General features: G+C 45.8%; 1 protein-coding gene across 1 annotated transcript; it reads left to right on the top strand.

Annotated features, from left to right (window-relative positions):
* Positions 1-8,361: 8,361 nt before the first annotated feature.
* LOC129867408 (elongation of very long chain fatty acids protein 4-like) lies at positions 8,362-21,485 on the top strand. The gene is made up of 8 exons (XM_055940786.1): positions 8,362-8,535; positions 14,782-14,845; positions 19,035-19,222; positions 19,365-19,445; positions 19,615-19,671; positions 19,891-20,005; positions 20,324-20,451; positions 21,155-21,485. Exons 2-8 carry the CDS (start codon positions 14,788-14,790, stop codon positions 21,320-21,322), a joined length of 795 nt encoding a protein of 264 aa, XP_055796761.1. The 5' UTR covers positions 8,362-8,535; positions 14,782-14,787; the 3' UTR covers positions 21,323-21,485.
* The last annotated feature ends 3 nt before the right edge of the window (positions 21,486-21,488 follow it).

The following is a 21,488-nucleotide window of genomic DNA, read 5'->3' as shown; positions in this document are numbered from 1 at the left end:
CGAGCCAGGCGGCCCAAACTGTTGCATACACTCTGCTTGCACTGAACGCAAGAGAAGTGACACAATTTCCCTAGTTAATATTGCCTGCTAACATGCATTTATTTTAACTAAATATGCAGGTTTATAAAAATATACTTTTGTGTATTGATTTTAACAAAGGCATTGATGTTTATGGTTAGGTACATTTGTGCAACGAATGTGCTTTTTTCACGAATGCGCTTTTGTTAAATCATCACCCGTTTGGCGAAGTTGAATTAGGCTGTGATTCGATGATAAATTAACAGGCACCACATTGATTATATGCAACGCAGAACAAGCTAGTTAACCTAGTAATATCATCAACCATGTGTAGTTAACTAGTGATTATGTGAAGATTGATTGTTTTTTAGAACATAAGTTTAATGCTAGCTAGCAACTTACCTTGACTCCTTGCAGCCACAGGTTCTTTTGATGCTGCACTCGCGTAACAGGTGGTCAGCCTGCCACGCAGTCTCCTCATGGATTGCAATGTAATCGGCCATAATCGGCGTCCAAAAAGTCAGATTACCGATTGTTATGAAAACTTGATATCGGCCCTAATTAATCGTCCATGCCAATTAATCGGTCGACCACTTGAAGTATGTACATGTAGGTAGAGTTATTAAAGTAACTATGCATAGATGACAACAGAGTGGCAGTGGTGATGGTGGGGGGGGGGGAGCATTGCAAATATTCTGGGTAGCCATTTGACTAGGTGTTCAGGAGTCTTATGGCTTGGGGGTAGAAGCTGTTTAGAAGCCTCTTGGACTTAGACTTGGCGCTCCGGTACCGCTTGCCGTGCGGTAGCAGAGAGAATAGTCTATGACTAGGGTGGCTGGAGTCTTTGACAATTTTTGGGCCTTCCTCTGACACCGCCTGGTATAGAGGTCCTGGATGACAGGAAGCTTGCCCCCAGGGATGTACTACCCTCTGTAGTGCCTTGCGGTTGGAGGCCAAGCAGTTGTCATGCCAGGCAGTGATGCAACCAGTCAGGATGCTCTCGATGGTGCAGCTGTAGAACCTTTTGAGGATCTGAGGACCCATGCCAAATCTTTTTGGTCTCTGAGAAGGATAAAGGTGTTGTCGTTCCCTCTTCACGACTGTCTTGGTGTGCTTGGACCATGTTAGTTTGTTGGTGATGTGGACACCAAAGAACTTGAAGCTCTCAACCTGCTCCACTACAGCCCCGTCGATATTAATGGGGGCCTGTTCGACCCGCCTTTTCCTGTAGTCCACGATCAGGTCCTTTGTCTTGCTCACATTGAAGGAAAGGTTGTTGTCTTGGCACCATACTGGCATCTCATCATTGTCTGTAATCAGGCCTACCACTGTTGTGTCGTCAGCAAACTTAATGATGGTGTTGGAGTCGTGTTTGGCTACCCAGTCGTGGGTGAACAGGGAGTACAGGAGGGGACTAAGCATGCACCCCTGAGGGGCCCCCGTGTTGAGTATCAGCGTGGCAGACGTGTTGTTGCCTACCCTTACCACCTGGGGGCGGCCCGTCAGGAAGTTCAGGATACAGTTACATTAGGGAGGTGTTTAGTCCCAGGGTCCTTAGCTTAGTGATGAGCTTTGTGGGCACTATGGTGTTCAACGCTTAGCTGTAGTCAATGAACAGCATTATCACAACAGTTATTTATACAAGTAACAGTTCCAGAACACAATGGCCTTGTGTTAGGGTGCAGATATAACTGGACTCTATGAAAGGCATGACATCACAGTTCAACACAGAACAGAGCATAATCCCTGAGAAGTTACAACAGCTCACCCCAATTCTTCAACAACAATATGCTGCCGACTGCAAAGTCACACTCACAAGCTGTGAAATCTGTCTGAAAGGACAGAAAATTATGATTAATAAGAGAAGAAAATTGTGACGAATGTGGTGAAAGATTTTGTAAATGCTTGTACAGCTACAACTACTAATCAACAGTTTATGTTGCATTTTACTTTCATTAAACTTGTATTTGATTTGTCTCCAGTTGGCTACTGTCCAATATTATACTTGTACAATCAGAAGTCATCTTTTAACAAGTGTGCATTACTCCTCCATTAAATAACAAATTAGGCCTGCTATTAATTAGTCCTTAACATTCAGTATCATGTTTTATGTAGGCCTATGTAGGCCTACTTTAAGCTAACTTTAGTTTCTGAAAGTTGATCTGTGATTCAGTATCCTTGGGATTTGTAAAGATTGGTTTTCAAATCAAATGTATTATTTTCATTATGACAGTGTCACGTTCCTGACCTGTTTTCTGTTGTTTTGTATGTGTTTAGTTGGTCAGGACGTGAGCTGGATGGGAATTCTATGTTGTGTGTCTAGTTTGTCTGTTTCTATGTCAGCCTAGTGTGGGTTCTCAATCAGAGACAGATGGTAGTCGTTGTCTCTGATTGAGACTCATATATAGGAGGCTTGTTTTGTGTTGGGATTTTGTGGGTGTTTGTTACCTGTCTCTGTGTTTGTGTTCTGCACCAGATAGGTCTGTATTGGTTTTGCACATTTGTTATTTTGTATGTTGTTTGTAGTGTTTCACTTGTTCTTTTATTAAACATGTTGAACACTAGCCGCGCTGCACTTTGGTCCAATCCTTTCTACTCCTCTTCGGATGAAGAGATGGAGGAAGCCCGTTACAGAAACACCCACCAAACCCGGACCAAGCAGCGTGGCAACGGGCAGCAGTACAAGGAGGAATGGACATGGGAGGAGATTCTGGACGGAGAAGGACCCTGGGCAGAGCCAGAGGAGTGTCGCCGTCCCAAAGCGGAGCTGGAGGCATCAAAAGCGGAGAGGCGGCATTATGAGGCGCTTGCAAGGCAGAGTGGCTGGAAACCCGAGAGGCTCACCCAAAAATTTCTTGGGGGGGAGGCTAAAGGGGAGTGTGGCGAAGCCGGGTTGGATACCTGAGCCAACTCCCCGGGCTTACCGTGGAGTGAGAGGGCGTCGTACTGTGTTATGCGGTAAAGCGCACGGTGTCCCCAGTACGCGTGCTTAGCCCAGTGCGGGCTTTTCCACCTTGCCGCACTGGGAGGGCTAGGTTGGGCATCGAGCTGGATGTCATGAAGCCGGCCCAACGTATCTGGCCTCCAGTACGTCTCCTCGGGCCGGCGTACATGGCACCAGCCTTACAGGTGGTGTCCCCGGTTCGCCTGCATAGCCCAGTGCGGGTTGTTCCACCTTGCCGCACTGGCAGGGCTACGGGGACCATTCAACCTGGTAAGGTTGGAGAGGCTCAGTGCTCAAGAGCGCGTGTCCTCCTTCACGGTCCGGTATATCCGGCGCCACCTTCCCGCCCCAGCCCAGTACCACCAGTGCCTACACCACGCACCAGGCTTCCAGTGCATCGCCAGAGCCCTGTTCCTCTTCCCCGCACTTTCCCTGAGGTGCGTGCCCTCAGCCCGGTACCTCCAGTTCCGGCACCACGCATCAGGCCTATAGTGCGTCTCAGCCGGCCGGAGTCTGCCCGTCTGCCCAGCGGCGCCTGAACTGCCCGTCTGCCCAACGCCGTCTGAACTGTCCGTCTGCCCAGCGCCGTCTGAGCCGTCCGTCTGCCCAGCGCCGTCTGAGCCGTCCGTCTGCCCAGCGCCGTCTGAGCCGTCCGTCTGCCCAGCGCCGTCTGAGCCGTCCGTCTGCCCAGCGCCGTCTGAGCCGTCCGTCTGCCCAGCGCCGTCTGAGCCGTCCGTCTGCCCAGCCCCGTCTGAGCCGTCCGTCTGCCCAGCGCCGTCTGAGCCATCCGTCTGCCCAGCGCCGTCTGAGCCATCCGTCTGCCCAGCGCCGTCTGAGCCATCCGTCTGCCCAGCGCCGTCTGAGCCATCCGTCTGCCCAGCGCCGTCTGAGCCATCCGTCTGCCCAGCGCCGTCTGAGCCATCCGTCTGCCCAGCGCCGTCTGAGCCATCCGTCTGCCCAGCGCCGTCTGAGCCATCCGTCTGCCCAGCGCCGTCTGAGCCATCCGTCTGCCCAGCGCCGTCTGAGCCATCCGTCTGCCACGAGCCATTAGAGCCGCCCGTCTGTTCCGAGCCATTAGAGCCGTCCGTCAGTCAGGAGCCGCTAGAGCCGTCCGTCAGTCAGGAGCCGCCAGCCAGTCAGGAGCCGCCAGAGCCGCCAGCCAGTCAGGAGCCGCCAGAGACGCCAGCCAGTCAGGAGCCGCCAGAGACGCCAGCCAGTCAGGAGCCGCCAGAGACGCCAGCCAGTCAGGAGCCGCCAGAGACGCCAGCCAGTCAGGAGCCGCCAGAGACGCCAGCCAGTCAGGAGCCGCCAGAGACGCCAGCCAGTCAGGAGCCGCCAGAGACGCCAGCCAGTCAGGAGCCGCCAGAGACGCCAGCCAGTCAGGAGCCGCCAGAGACGCCAGCCAGTCAGGAGCCGCCAGAGACGCCAGCCAGTCAGGAGCCGCCAGAGACGCCAGCCAGTCAGGAGCCGCCAGAGACGCCAGCCAGTCAGGAGCCGCCAGAGACGCCAGCCAGTCAGGAGCCGCCAGAGACGCCAGCCAGTCAGGAGCCGCCAGAGACGCCAGCCAGTCAGGAGCCGCCAGAGACGCCAGCCAGTCAGGAGCCGCCAGAGACGCCAGCCAGTCAGGAGCCGCCAGAGACGCCAGCCAGTCAGGAGCCGCCAGAGACGCCAGCCAGTCAGGAGCCGCCAGAGACGCCAGCCAGTCAGGAGCCGCCAGAGACGCCAGCCAGTCAGGAGCCGCCAGAGACGCCAGCCAGTCAGGAGCTGCCAGAGCTGCCCTACAGTCATGAGCTGCCCTACAGTCATGAGCTGCCCTACAATCATGAGCTGCCCTTGAGTCATGAGCTGCCCTCCAGTCATGAGCTGCCCTCCAGTCATGAGCTGCCCTCCAGTCATGAGCTGCCCTCCAGTCATGAGCTGCCACTCAGTCCGGAGCTGCCACTCAGTCCGGAGCTGCCACTCAGTCCGGAGCTGCCACTCAGTCCGGAGCTGCCACTAGTCCGGAGTTGTCCCTCTGTCCTGAGCTACCTCTCTGTCCTGGGCTACCTCTTTGTCCTGGGCTACCTCTCTGTCCTGAGCTACCTCTCTGTCCTGAGCTACCTCTCTGTCCTGAGCTACCTCTTTGTCCTGAACTACCTCTCTGTCCTGAGTTGTCTCCTCTATTGTAGAGGGGAGTTGGTGAAGGTTCCTGGACCATGGTCGGGGGCGAGGGTCGCCACTCAAGGGACGCTAAGGAGGTGGACAAAGACAATGGTGGAGTAGTGCCCTCGTCCACCGCCGGAGCCGCCACCGCGGACAGATGCCCACCCAGACCCTCCCCTTGAGTTTTAGGGGTGCGCCCGGAGTTCGCACCTTGAGGGGGGGTTCTGTCACGTTCCTGACCTGTTTTCTGTTGTTTTTGTATGTGTTTAGTTGGTCAGGACGTGAGCTGGGTGGGAATTCTATGTTGTGTGTCTAGTTTGTCTGTTTCTATGTCAGCCTAGTGTGGGTTCTCAATCAGAGACAGATGGTAGTCGTTGTCTCTGATTGAGACTCATATATAGGAGGCTTGTTTTGTGTTGGGATTTTGTGGGTGTTTGTTACCTGTCTCTGTGTTTGTGTTCTGCACCAGATAGGTCTGTATCGGTTTTGCACATTTGTTATTTTGTATGTTGTTTGTAGTGTTTCACTTGTTCTTTTATTAAACATGTTGAACACTAGCCGCGCTGCACTTTGGTCCAATCCTTGCTACTCCTCTTCGGATGGAGGAAGCCCGTTACAGACAGATTAATACAGAACAGAGACAATTGCTATTTTATCACATTTTCTGATATGTCCAATTAAACTTTCTACCTGTGACATGTTTCTCTACTTTCTGTCACTTGCACTGATCTGAAAGAACTGAAAGGGTAAAAGAACTGGACAGGTGGAAGAACTGGAATGGTGGACCAACTGGACAGGTAAAAGAACTGAACAGGTGAAATAACTGGACAGGTATAATAACTGGACAGGTGAAAGAGCTGGCAGGTGGAAGAACTGGACAGGTAAAATAACTGTACAAGTAAAAGGACTGAACAGGTGAAAGAACTGGACAGATGTTTGAACTGAACAGGTGAAAGAACTGGACCAGGTAAAGTTACATTTCCTTGGGTGGAAAAAATGGGCCCAGGAATGGATAGAGAAACTGAGGACAAGATAGTTTCTTCTGTACTCTGGATTACGTCAGTGCTACCGGGATGCATCCAGTATGTGTACTTGCATGCATCTCTTCAGTGGGTCATATGATTGAGTGTAGCCTGGCACAGGAGTGTGAAGGTGAACGGAAATGCTCTGGAGCAACGAACCGCCCTTGCTGTCTCTGCCTGGCCGGTTCCCCTCTCTCCACTGGGATTCTCTACCTCTAACCCTATTACAGGGGCTGAGTCACTGGCTTACTGGTGCTCTTTCATGCCGTCCCTAGGAGGGGTGCGTCACTTGAGTGGGTTGAGTCACTGACGTGATCTTCCTGTCTGGATTGGCGCCCCCCCTTGGGTTGTGCCGTGGCGGAGATCTTTGTGGGTTATACTCGCCCTTGTCTCAGGATGGTAAGTTGGTGGTTGAAGATATCCCTCTAGTGGTGTGGGGGCTGTGCTTTGGCAAAGTGGGTGGGGTTATATCCTGCCCGTTTGGCCCTGTCCAGGGGTATCATCGGATGGGGCCACAGTGTCTCCTGACCCCTCCTGTCTCAGCCTCCAGTATTTATGCTGCAGTAGTTTGTGTCGGGGGGCTAGGGTCAGTTTGTTATATCTGGAGTACTTCTCTTGTCTTACCCGGTGTCCTGTGTGAATTTAAGTATGTTCTCTCTTTCTCTCTCGGAGGAGGACCTGTGGCCTAGGACCATGCCTCAGGACGACCTGGCATGATGACTCCTTGCTGTCCCCAGTCCACCTGGCCGTGCTGCTGCTCCAGTTTCAACTGTTCTGCCTGCGGATATGGAACCCTGACCTGTTCACCAGACGTGCTACCTGTCCCAGACCTGCTGTTTTCAACTCTCTAGAGACCGCAGGAGCGGTAGAGATACTCTTAATGATCGGCTATGAAAAGCCAACTGACATTTACTCCTGAGGTGCTGACCTGTTGCACCCTCGACAACTACTGTGATTATTATTATTTGACCATGCTGGTCATTTATGAACATTTGAACATCTTGGCCATGTACTGTTATAATCTCCACCCGGCACAGCCAGAAGAGGACTGGCCACCCCTCATAGCCTGGTTCTTCTCTAGGTTTCTTCCTAGGTTTTGGCCTTTCTTGGGAGTTTTTCCTAGCCACCATGCTTCTACACCTGCATTGCTTGCTGTTTGGTGATTTAGGATGGGTTTCTGTACAGCACTTTGAGATATCAGCTGATGTACGAAGGGCTATATAAATAAATTTGATTTGATGTGGACTGTTTGTGATAAGAACTGTGACAGTGAACAACAATAGTCACGCGTCATCTGTCCCCTGCAGTTTATGAAGCTGTATGACACTGGAGGATCAAGAGGGACAAACTACCAAGGTGAGTGTTATTGCACTACATCACATTCATCAGCAGGACACCCTTATCTAGAGTGAATATTATTATACTGTCTGCTATACACTACATTCAGAATGTACGTTCCAAAATTTGGGGTCACTTAGAAATGTTCTTGTTTTGAAAGAAAAGCCTTTTTTTTGTCCATTAAAATAACATCAAATTGATCAGAAATACAGTGTAGACATTGTTAATGTTGTAAATTATTATTGTAGCTGGAAATGGCTGATTTTTAATGGAATATCTACATAGGCGTACAGAGGCCTATTGTCAGCAACCATCACTCCTGTGTTCCAATGGCACGTTGTGTTAGCTAATCCAAGTTTATCAATTTAAAAGGCTAATTGATCATTAGAAAACCATTTTGCAATTATGTTAGCACAGCTGAAAACTGTTCTGATAAAAGAAGCAATTAAACTGGCCTTCTTTAGTTTAGTATCTGGAGTATCTGCATTTGTGGGTTCGAAGTAACATACAATGACTATTGCTGTCTGGCGAACTGCCACAAGTTCCAAACTGGTCTAAAAGTAAAATACTTTTTAGGATGCAAACAGTGTGTAATTATTTTAGTTGAATGCTGAACACTACCTGCAAAATGTTTGTTGTCCTATATGTTGCATAAAATATGCTTTGGTGTGTTTTACCTCAGATATACACAGTACACATGCATTGAGAATACTGACTGTAAAACTGGAATATATATATATTTTATATATTTTTTGCCTAGCATCATCCCTCCAATTTGAGATCAAACAATATAATTTTATTAACGAAACAGTTTGTGGATATGAAGTAATATGATTCGGTTTTTAAACGTAGGCCTACATAAGTATTATGGCAGTGTGTGTGTGGGGGGGTTCTCTTGCTTGTCTTTCTGCGCTTGTTACGTTAGGTGATCTCTTACTGAACACATGCTCGAACTTGAAATACCTGCCTGGTAGCTGTTGCCATAATGTGTCCAATCAAAACGCCGTGTGGAACGTCTCGCGTAGGCCTATTTTCACCAGTTTTCAGAAGGAAGTCCCACGCTTTTATCGGGTAAGTCCAGTTCATTCATTAAACACAGCTCTGTATGTATTGTATTTAGTCAGACGAAAAATCGTAAGATAAATATTTACACAAATATTGTAAGTTTATTTGAACTTTGCCCGTCATTTTATATGAATTTACGGCGCGTGTGAAATAATATTTATGGTAATGTCCTTACAAGGACTGAAAGAAAGTTTAAAGGCCACTAAATGGGTGTCAATCTTTGAGATTATACTACGCCTCTCTAACGTGCAAAAACATGACACATTTGGTGATTCAATGAATTGTCTCCACATTATTTGGTGATTCAATGAACTAACCAGGATATATATTTTTTGAACGCAAACTATGAATCCTACGCGTTGGTTGTTGTGTGGTATCTCTCTACTTGGTTATGGGAAAAGTGACGTCATTTGTGATTTAAAGCGAGGATCCCGTTCTCGACAACTGGGAACTCAGAAGAAAAAAACGAGCTCAGACTGGGACAAATCGTGATATCAGGGATATATTAATTACTAATTTAATTCAAAGGGCATTATTGGCATGGGAAACATATGTTTACATTGCCAGAGTAAGTGAAATAGATAAACAAATGTGTATGAATTTCTTATTTTTTTACAGTAAACATTACACTCACAAAAATGTGAAAGGTGTAGAGATATTTCATATGTCATATTATGGCGTTATACCCTGTTGTGACAATGTGCAAATAATTAAAGTACAAAAGGGGAAAAAATATGGGTTATATTTACAATGGTGTTGGTTCTTCACTGGTTGCCCTTTTCTTGTGGCAACAGGTCACAGCTTACTGCTGTGATGGCACACGGTGGTATTTCACCCAATAGAAATGGGAGTTTATCAAAATCGGGTTTGTTTTCGAATTCTTTGTGGGTCTGAGTAATCTGAGGGAAATATGTGTCTCTAATATGGTCATACATTTGGCAAGAGGTTAGGAAGTGCAGCTCAGTTTCCACCTCATTGTGTGGCCAGTGTGCACATAGCCTGTCTTCTCTTGAGGTCCAGGTCTGACTATGGCAGCCTCTCTCAATAGCTTATTGCAACGGGAACCGTTTACAGTTTAAGAAACAAACGGAAGCAAACGAAACTGGGAATGATCTACCTGAATTTGTCCAATATAAACTCAAACTTTCATTACCAAGTAAACAAAACATTTGGAGTAAATGGCTTTTGTTGTGGAATTGGCTTCATGAATACACCCCAGTGATCTTTGCTCAGATCAGTTGGAGGTCTAGGATGATGCCCAAGTTTCTGAGTTGGATGACCGTTCAAAGCAATTTTTCCCCAGTCAGAGTTTTTTTCTTCTTCTCCGGGTTCCCTGGCTATGAGGGGTGGCCAGTCCTCTTCTGTCTGTGCCGGTGGAGATTATAACAGAACATGGCCAAGATGTTCAAATGTTCATAAATGACCAGCATGGTCAAATAATAATAAACACAGTAGTTGTCGAGGGTGCAACAGGTCAGCACCTCAGGAGTAAATGTCAGTTGGCTTGTCATAGCCGATCATTGAGAGCATTTCTACCGCTCCTGCTGTCTCTAGAGAGTTGAAAACAGCAGGTTTGGGACAGGTAGCACGTCCGGTGAACAGGTCACTGTTCCATAGCCGCAGGCAGAACAGTTGAAACTGGAGCAGCAGCACGGCCAGGTGGCCTGGGGACAGCAAGGAATAATCATGCCAGGTAGTCCTGGGGCATGGTCTTAGGGCTGAGGTTCCTCTGAGAGAGAGAAGGAAAGAGAGAATTAGAGAGAGCATACTTAAATTCACACAGGACACTGGATAAGACAGGAGAAATACTCCAGACATAACAGACTGACCCTAGCCCCCCGACACAAACTACTGCAGCATAAATACTGGAGGCTGAGACAGGAGGGGTCAGGAGACACTGTGGCCCCATCCGATGATACCCCCGGACAGGCCAAATCAGGCAGGATATAACCCCACCCACTTTGCCAAAGCACAGCTCCCACACCACTAGAGGGATATCTTCAACCACCAACTTACCATCATGAGACGAGGCCGAGTATAGCCCACAAAGATCTCCGCCACGGCACAACCCAAGAGGGGGCGCCAACCCAGACAGGAAGACCACGTCAGTGACTCAACCCACTCACGTGACACACCCCTCCTAGGGATGGCATGGAAGAGCACCAGTAAGCCAGTGACTCAGCCCCTGTAATAGGGTTAGAGGCAGAGAATCCCAGTGGAGAGAGGGGAACCGGCCAGGCAGAGACAGCAAGGGCGGTTTGTTGCTCCAGTGGCTTTCCGTTCACCTTCACATTCCTGGGCCAGACTACACTCAATCATAGGACCTACTGAAGAGATGAGTCTTCAGTAAAGACTTAAAGGTTGAGACCGAGTCTGCGTCTCTCACATGGGTAGGCAGACCATTCCATAAAAATGTAGCTCTATCGGAGAAAGCCCTGCCTCCAGCTGTTTGCTTAGAAATTCTAGGGACAATAAGGAGGCCTGTGTCTTGTGACCGTAGCGTACGTGTAGGTATGTACGGATTACCAAATCGGAAAGATAGGTAGGAGCAAGCCCATGAAATACTTTGTAGGTTAGCAGTAAAACCTTGAAATCAGCCCTTGCCTTGAAAGGAAGCCAGTGTAGAGAGGCTAGCACTGGAGTAATACGATCAAATCTTTTGGTTCTAGTCAAGATTATAGCAGCTGTATTTACCCCTAACTGAAGTTTATATAGTGCTTTTTCAGGTAGCTTGAAATTAGAGCATTGCAGTAGTCTAACCTAGAAGTGACAAAAGCCTGGATACATTTTTCTGCATAATTTTTGGACAGAAAGTTTCTGATTTTTGCAATGTTACGTAGATGGAAAAAAAAACTGTCCTTGAAACAGTCTTGATATGTTCGTCAAAAGAGAGATCAGGGTCCACAGTAACGCCGAGGTCTTTCACAGTTTTATTTGAGATGACTGTACAACCATGAAGATTAATTGTCAGATTCAATAGAAGATCTCTTTGTTTCTTGGGACCTAAAACAAGCATCTCTGTTTTGTCCGAGTTTAAAGGTAGAACATTTGCAGCCATCCACTTCCTTATGTCTGAAACGCAGGCTTCCAGCGAGGGCAATTTTGGGGCTTCACCATGTTTCATCGAAATGTACAGCTGTGTGTCATCCGCATAGCAGTGAAAGTTAACATTATGTTTTCGAATGACATCCCCAAGAGGTAAAATATACAGTGGGGAGAACAATTTGCATTTTATTGCATGACATAAGTATTTGATACATCAGAAAAGCAGAACTTAATATTTGGTACAGAAACCTTTGTTTGCAATTATAGAGATCATACGTTTCCTGTAGTTCTTGACCAGGTTTGCACACACTGCAGCAGGGTATTTGGCCCACTCCTCCATACAGACCTTCTCCAGATCCTTCAGGTTTCGGGGCTGCCGCTGGGCAATACGGACTTTCAGCTCCCTCCAAAGATTTTTTATTGGGTTCAGGTCTGGAGACTGGCTAGGCCACTCCAGGACCTTGAGATGCTTCTTACGGAGCCACTCCTTAGTTGCCCTGGCTGTGTGTTTCGGGTCGTTGTCATGCTGGAAGACCCAGCCACGACCCATCTTCAATGCTCTTACTGAGGGAAGGAGGTTGTTGGCCAAGATCTCGCAATACATGGCCGCATCCATCCCCCCCTCAATACAGTGCAGTTGTCCTGTCTCCTTTGCAGAAAAGCATCCTCAAAGAATGATGTTTCCACCTCCATGCTTCACAGTTGGGATGGTGTTCTTGGGGTTGTACTCATCCTTCTTCTTCCTCCAAACACGGCGAGTGGAGTTTAGACCAAAAAGCTCTATTTTTGTCTCATCAGACCACATGACCTTCTCCCATTCCTCCGCCTGTATCATCCAGATGGTCATTGGCAATCTTCAGACGGGCCTGGACATGCGCTGGCTTGAGCAGGGGGTCCCCCTGCGCTGCAGGATTTTAAACCATGACGGCGTAGTGTGTTACTAATGGTTTTCTTTGAGACTGTGGTCCCAGCTCTCTTCAGGTCATTGACCAGGTCTTGCCGTGTAGTCCTGGGCTGATCCCTCACCTTCCTCATGATCATTGATGCCCCACGAGGTGAGATCTTGCATGGAGCCCCAGACCGAGGGTGATTGACCGTCATCTTGAACTTCTTCCATTTTCTAATAATTGCGCCAACAGTTGTTGCCTTCTCACCAAGCTGCTTGCCTATTGTCCTGTAGCCCATCCCAGCCTTGTGCAGGGCTACAATTTTATCCCTGATGTCCTTACACAGCTCTCTGGTCTTGGCCATTGTGGAGAGGTTGGAGTCTGTTTGATTGAGTGTGTGGACAGGTGTCTTTTATACAGGTAACGAGTTCAAACAGGTGCGGTTAATACAGGTAATGAGTGGAGAACAGGAGGGCTTCTTAAAGAAAAACTAACAGGTCTGTGAGAGCCGGAATTCTTACTGGTTGGTAGGTGATCAAATACTTATGTCATGCAATAAAATGCAAATTAATTACTTAAAAGTCATACAATGTGATTTTCTGGATTTTTGTTTTAGATTTCGTCTCTCACAGTTGAAGTGTACCTATGATAAAAATTACAGACCTCTACATGCTTTGTAAGTAGGAAAACCTGCAAAATTGGCAGTGTATCAAATACTTGTTCTCCCCACTGTATAGTGAAAACAATAGTGGTCCTAAAACGGACCTTGAGGAACACCGACATTTACAGTTGATTTGTCAGAGGACAAACCATCCACAGAGACAAACTGATATCTTTCCGACAGATAAGATCTAAACCAGGCCAGAACTTGTCTGTGTAGACCAATTTGGGTTTCCAATCTCTCCAAAAGAATGTGGTGCTCAATGGTATCAAAAGCAGCACTAAGGTCTAGGAGCACGAGGACAGATGCAGAGCCTCGGTCTGACGCCATTAAAAAGGTCATTTACCACCTTCACAAGTGCAGTCTCAGTGCTATGATGGGGTCTAAAACCAGACTGAAGCATTTCATATACATTGTTTGTCTTCAGGAAGGCAGTGAGTTGCTGCGCAACAGCTTTTTCTAACAGTTTTGAGAGGAATGGGAGATTCGATATAGGCCGATTTTAGTTTTTTTTATTTTCTCAGTCAAGGTTTGGCTTTTTCAAGAGAGGCTTTATTACGGCCACTTTTAGTGAGTTTGGTACACATCTGGTAGATAGAGAGCCGTTTATTATGTTCAACATAGGAAGGACAAGCACAGGAAGCAACTCTTTCAGTAGTTTAGTTGGAATAGGGTCCAGTATGCAGCTTGAAGGTTTAGAGGCCATGATTATTTTCATCATTGTGTCAATAGATATAGTACTAAAACACTTGAGTGTCTCCCTTGATCCTAGGTCCTGGCAGAGTTGTGCAGACTCAGGACAACAGAGCTTTGGAGGAATACGCAGATTTAAAGAGGAGTCTGTAATTTGCTTTCTAATGGTCATGATCTATTCATCAAAGATGTTCTTGAATTTATCACTGCTGAAGTGAAAGCCATCCTCTCTTGTGGAATTCTGCTTTTTAGTTAGCTTTGTGACAGTATCAAAAATAAATTTTGGATTGTTCTTATTTTTCTCAATTAAGTTGGAAAAATAGGATGATCAAGCAGCAGTTAGGGCTCTTCGATACTGCACGCTACTGTCTTACCAAGCTAGTCGGAAGACTTCCGGTTTGGTGTGGTGCCATTTCCGTTCCAATTTTCTGGAAGCTTGCTTCAGAGCTCGGGTATTTTCTGTATACCAGGGAGCTAGTTTCTTATGACAAATGTTTTTAGGGGTGCGACTGCATCTAGGGTATTGCGCAAGGTTAAATTGAGTTCCTCAGTTAGGTGGTTAACTGATTTTTGTCCTCTGATGTCCTTGGGTAGGCAGAGGGAGTCTGGAAGGGCATCAAGGAATCTTTTGGTTGTCTGAGAATTTATAGCACGACTTTTGATGATCCTTGGTTATACCCATTGATTCTTAAACAATATAAATTATAAATGCCTCATGAGCTTAGGTCAGAGCTCAAAATATAAGCTTGTTGTACTCCAATGTTTGTAAACAACGTAAATGTAAACTTTACATTTGATTTCATGGATGGTCAGTCCTTGCATCCATAGCTCTGTCTATGAATTTGAGTGGTTACATTTCTCCAGACCCATCCCTTAACTTTTTAGCAAAACGGGGGTGGGTCATTTTGTAATTGTTTTGAGTAAGTATTATTACTATTATCAATGACCAACTTCTTGTTCCAACAGTGTCAAATGGCTTCAGCATGGCAAAGCGTTCAGTCCATGCACCAGTGGATGTTGGAGAATGGAGGTATTTCAGAATTTGTGTTTAGATTTTATGATAGGCCACAGACAATATAGGGGCCTAATAGACTTTTTTGTGATTCAGCCCGCAACACAAAATGTCACAGGACTGGATTATCTAGTTGCAATTGATACACGTAGGACATTCACCACCAGCCTCCCTCACACAGTCAACAGATGTCAAAATGTACTACTTCTACGCTCAATACAGCTCCAGTTGTGTACCCAGTGCTGTAAAAACGGATTTACCTCCTTTCTAATTTTCTCTACTTTTGCATTTTTTTATATACTGAAAGTTGTCAGATCTTCAACCTAAACCTATTAGATAAAGGGAACCCAAGTCAACAAATAACACAACAATTACATACTTAGTTAATTTATTTCCTTAACAAAGTTATGCAACACCCAAAGCCCCTGTGTGAAAAAGGAATTCCCCCCTTACACTCAATAACTGGTTCTGCCACCTTTAGCTGCAATGACTCCAACCAAACACTTCCTGTAGTTGTTGATCAGTCTCCCACGTCACTGTGGAGGAACTTTGGCCCACTTTTCCATGCAGAACTGCTGTAACTCAGTGACATTTGTGGGTTTTCAAGCACAAACTGCTTGTTTCAAGTCCTACCACAACATATCAATTGGGATTAGGTCTGGACTTTGACTAGGCCATTCCAAACCTTAAAATGTGTTGCTTTTTAGCCATTTTCACGTAGACCTAATTGTGTGTTTTGGATCATTGTCGTGCTGTATGACCCAGCTGCGTTTCCACTCACAGACAGGTGTCCTGACATTCTCCTGTAGAATTCTCTGATACAGAGCATAATTCATGGTTCCTTCTATTAAGGCAAGTCGTCCAGGTCCTAAAGCAGTAAAGCATCCCCAAACCATCACAATACCACCACCATGCTTGACCGTTGGTATAAGGTTCACCAGGCATATTGGGACCCATGTCATCCTAAAAGTTATACTTTTGAATCATCTGTCTATAGAACATTCTTCCAAGAGTCTTGATGATCATCCAGGTGCTTCCATGTGATTGTTTTTGGCTAACTTGAGTCAACTTTTTGGATGGCATGGCTCCCATTATGCCTGGCGAAAACCAAACACTGCATTCCACAGTAAGAACCTCATACCAACGGTCAAGCATGGTGGTGAAAGTGTCATGGTTTGGGGATGCTTTGCTGCCTCAAGAACCTGGATGACTTGCCTTAATAGAATTAACCGTGAATTCTGCTCTCCATCAGAGAATTCTACATGTGAATGTCAGTCTGCCAGGTCATCAGTCTGTGAGCTGAAGCTGAAGCGCAGCAAGACAATGATCCAAAATACACAATCAAGTATACATTCAAATGGATAAATAGCAATGGCCTCGTCAAAGTCCAGACCTAATCCTAATTGTGATGTTGTGGCAGGACTTGAGTTAAAGCGGTTCTGCATGGAAAAGTGGGCCAAAGTTCCTCCACAGTGATGTGACGACTGATCAACAACTACAGGAAGCGTTTGGTTGCAGTCATTGCAGTTAAAGGTGGCACAACCAGTTAGACTGTAAGGGGGCAATTCCTTTTTTACACAGGGGAATTGGGTGTTGCATAACTTTGTTAAGGAAATAAAATACACTACATGTTCGTCGAACATCTCATTCCAAAAACATGGGCATTAATATGGTGTTGATCCCCCGTTTGCTGCTAAAACAGCTTACACTCTTCTGGGAAGGCTTTCCACTAGATGTTGGAACAATGCAGGGACTTGCTTCCATTCAGCCACAAGAGCTTTAGTGAGGACGCCACTGTTTTTGCTGGCTCGCAGTCGGTGTTCCAATTCATCTCAAAGATGTTCGATGGGGTCAAGTTCTTCTACACCAATCTTGACAAATCATTTCTGTATAGGCCTCGCTTTGTGCATGGGGGCATTGGTAGGCTGTCGTTGTAAATAATAATTTGTTCTTAACTGACTTGCCTAGTTAAATAAAGGTTAAACTTTTTTATTTTTTTATTGTCAAGAATGTCATTGTATGCTGTAGCGTTAAGATTTCCCTTCACTGGGACTAAAGGGCCTAGCCCGAACCATGAAAAACAGCCGCAGACCATTATTCCTCCTCCACCAAACTTTACAGTTGACACTATGCATTCGGGCAGGTACTGTTCTCCTGGCATCCGCCAAACGCTGATTCGTCCGTCGGACTGCCAGATGGTGACGCGTGGTTCATCACTCCAGGGAACGCGTTTCCACTGCTCCAGAGTCCAATGGCGGCGAGCTTTACACTCTCCAGCTGATGCTTGGCATTGCAAATGGTGATCTTAGGCTTGTGTGCGGCTGCTCGGCCATGGAAACCCATTTCCTGAAGCTCCCAACTAATAGTTATTGTGCTGACATTGCTTCCAGAGGCAGTTTGGAACTGAGTGAGTGTTGCAACCGAGGACAGACGATTTTTACAAGCTAAGTGCTTCAGCACTCGGCAGTCCAGTGAGCTTGTGTGACCTACCACTTCGCAGCTGAGCCGTTGTTGCTCCTAGACATGTCCACTTCACAATAACAGCACTTACGGTTGACCAATGTAGCTCTAGCAGGTCAGAAATTTGACAAACTGACTTGTGGGAAAGGTGGCATCCTAAGATGGTGCCATGTTGAAACTCACTGAGCTCTTCAGTACGGGTCATTCTACTGCCAATGTTTGTCTATGGAGATTGCTATGGCTGTATGCTCGATTTTATACCCCTGTCAGCAACGGGTGTAGCTGAAACAGCCGACTCCACTAATCTTAAGGGGTCTACTATGTCTTTGGTCATGTAGTGTAAGTATCAATATTTTTTGTTATCTGTAAACTCAGGTTCCCTTTATCTAATATTAGGTTTTATTTGAAGGTCTGCTAACATTCCGTATAAAATTTGTTTAAAAAATATGTAGAAAATAATGGCACTGTAATACTAGTACTGCAAATATACTGTGCTGAATGCACTGACTGTAAGTCACTGTAGATAAGATCGTCTGTTAAGTGACTAAAATGTAAATGTGTATTGTCTGCTGTGTGTTAGTACTGTCCAGTAGGCCTACACTGTCCAGGGTTTCCTGATTTCTATGAAATATGAGCTAGAATTTATGACAATATGAGTAAACAGTTTTCCTATTATTATTAATATTATTTTTTTATAGAGTTACAGTTCATATAAAGAAATCAGTCAACTGAAATCAATTCATTAGGTCCTAACCTATGGATTTCACATGACTGGGCAGGGGCACAACCATGGGTGGGCCTGGGAGGACATAGGCCTACCCACTTGGGAGTCAGTTCCAGCCAATCAGAATGGGTTTTTCCCCACAAAAGGGCTTTATTACTTACAGAAATACTCCTCAGTTTCATCAGCTGTCCGGGTGGCTGGTCTCAGACGATCCGGCAGATGAAGAAGCCGGATGTGGAAATCCCGGGTTGGCATGGTTACACATGGTCTGCGGTTGTGAGACTGTTTGGACGTACTGCCAAATTCTCTAAAATTACATTGGAGACGGCTTATGCTAGAGAAATGAACATTACATTATTTGTCACAGCTCTGGTGGACATTCCTGCAGTCAGCAAGCATGCTCCCTCAGCTTGAGACATTTGTGGCATTGTGTTTGACAAAACTGCACATATTAGAGGGGCCTTTTATTGTCCCCAGCACCTGTGTAACGATCATGCTGTTTAATCAGCTTCTTGATATGCCATACCTGTCAGGTGGATGGATTATCTTGGCAAAGGAGAAATGCTCACGAACAGGGATAAGCTTTTAGTGCGTATGAAACATTTCTGGGATCTTTTATTTTAGCTCATGAAACATGGGACCAACACTTTACATGTTGTATTTATATTTTTGTTCAGTATAAAAAACACCTTTTCTGTGTTTTTAAAAGTTGTGGGCGTACGCTAAGAACAGAATGGTGTGAGCGTATACCGGTAATTAAAAATATTCACGACATGTAGCTGCTCATTGTCCAGCTCAGCTAATGAGCCATCTTGACGTCATATTAACTAAGGAAATAGCAAGCATTTTTGAAAAGGTCTGTTTTGAGATACAACTTTGAGGTGGGGTTTTGGAAGTGTTTTTTTATACTTTGGCCAAATACGAGTACAGGACGAGTCAACAACATTAATTGGGAATGAGTTAACAGAATATTAACATTTTAAAAGTGAGATGAATACAGTGGGCTACCATGTTTACTTCCAGATAAGAGGACAGATCCATGGTTACTGGTCTACTCCCCCATGCCAGTGGCTTCTATATTCCTCCTCTATCTCGGTGTGGTCTGGGCTGGGCCCAAGCTGATGAAACACAGGCAACCTGTTGACCTCAAGGCTGTGCTCATTGTCTACAACTTCGCCATGGTCTGCCTGTCTGTCTACATGTTCCACGAGGTGTGCTCCAACTGCCATCAAAATTTGTGGATTTCTCTTTAAACGTGTTTGTGTGTGTGTGTTCAGCAGCCATAGAAATTAGCCTAATTTACATTTTATTATGAAATGTTTCACCTGACCAATAAAGGTTTTTATGTTGCAGTTCTTGGTCACGTCCATGCTGTCTAACTACAGTTACTTGTGTCAACCTGTGGATTACAGCACTAGCCCACTGGCGATGAGGGTAAGAGTGTGTCTGAATAGTCCCTACTGTACACAAACCGTTGGACCTCTCACATAGTTGACCTAACTGGCAAATGCCCCCAAATAGTATACATATCTATTCCATCTCTGAAGACTGTCCCAAAGCCCTGGCCATAACAGTGGATAACTCTGTCTGTCTGTTTCACCAGATGGCCAAAGCATGCTGGTGGTTTTTCTTCTCCAAGGTCATAGAATTGGCTGACACGGTAAAACACATTGAAAATCAGGGTCATATTCATTAGGCATCAAACGGAAGAAAACAAAGTGAAATGGGGACTACTTGTCCAGGAAACGCTCATTTTCGTGTTCCGTTGCAAAACGTTTTCCTACGGTGTGCATTAATCAATATGACCCAGTATTAACGTCAGACTCATGTGAAACATTGGAGATCCATTTAAAACCCATTACAAACTCTCCATTCACAGGTGTTTTTCATCCTGAGGAAGAAGAACAGTCAGCTGACCTTCCTGCATGTCTATCACCATGGCACCATGATCTTCAACTGGTGGGCAGGGGCGAAGTACCTGGCTGGAGGCCAATGTAAGTCTAGCAGTACGAAGACCAGGAAAAACTCTGTATCCTATTCGTTAATGCTCTGTATCAACGCATATGGAATGCTTCAGGGCTGCCATAGATTTGTTTAATTAAGATGTTTTACCAACTCTCTGTTGGGACTTCTCAACACCTGGTAGGCACCTGCTAGACTTACAAATAGACATTCATTGTAAGTCGCTCTGAGTGTCTGCTAAATTACTCAAATATAAATCTAAAATGATTAATGGGGTCCTAGCAAATTGTCCATACCATTCATGATGCGTAACAGATAGTTGAGATGTTTTGTGTTCCTCTCTCTCCTAGCGTTCTGCATTGGTCTTCTCAACACCTTCGTCCACACTGTAATGTACTCCTACTACGGACTGGCTGCTCTTGGGCCTCACATGCAAAAGTACTTATGGTGGAAACGCTATCTGACGTCACTTCAGCTGGTGAGTGGCTCTATCTACAGCTCTGCAGACATCTAGTGAGGTTTAAGAAAAAGGGGATACATCTGGGGTTTGTGAATTGGTTGGCTACTACAGAAGCTTAGAGAATAGGGATTAAGACGTGGATTCAATCAGTTCAGTGTTAACCCACCATAACCAACAACTGCATAGCCTATTATTGCTTTTGTTCAGGATGATGTCGGAGTTGTGACTGTTAGAGTAGTCAAATTGGTGAGCGGTTGCTCTTGTGGTCATTGTCAAGAAACCACACCCGTCCTTAAATCCCCCCCGTGTTAATAGTTTACAACAAGAGCGTGTAGGCTATATCGAAACTATGACACTCAAAGTGAAAACCATTCAACGATAGGCTAAGGAATTATATCAGCCTAGTCGAGGTGGAGATTACTTCACACATTTCAGTGTTTGGTTTTGTAACACGTCTGCATTGGATTTCTACTAATGCCACATGGTGCATCCAATGGCGATAACATTTGGAGACGATTGTGGATTTGACAGCTCCACCACGGTTACACCTCCGACGTAACCTATACAAAAGCAATAATAGGCTATGCAATTGTCGGTTATAACTGATTGAATCTAGGCCTTACGTGTGGTAGGAAACAGATGGTGATTATGAACGGAGATATCTAAGGTTGTACCTCAACTGTCTGAATCTAAAACAATGTTCTCCTGACGGTGGTTTCAGCTCCAGTTTGTCCTGCTGACCACTCACACAGGCTACAACCTGTTCACTGAGTGTGACTTCCCAGACTCCATGAATGCCTATGTGTTTTTCTACTGTGTCAGCCTCATCCTACTCTTCAGCAACTTCTACTATCAGAGCTACCTCAGCAGGAAGAGCAAGAAGACGTGAAGGATATGGCCGTGACCCCACTCTCCGAGGGTGTCTCAGGGCGTGTTGGGATATGCAAATAGAAACGCATTTCCAATTGAATAGGACAAATATAAGCACCCACCAAATTATGTATTTATTATCATTATTATATTCATAATCACACACTGTCTAACTGTATCTGAAT

Source organism: Salvelinus fontinalis, chromosome 12, assembly GCF_029448725.1.
Source record: "Salvelinus fontinalis isolate EN_2023a chromosome 12, ASM2944872v1, whole genome shotgun sequence".
NCBI lineage: Eukaryota > Metazoa > Chordata > Actinopteri > Salmoniformes > Salmonidae > Salvelinus > Salvelinus fontinalis.
This window is presented reverse-complemented; position numbering and strand designations above follow the sequence as displayed.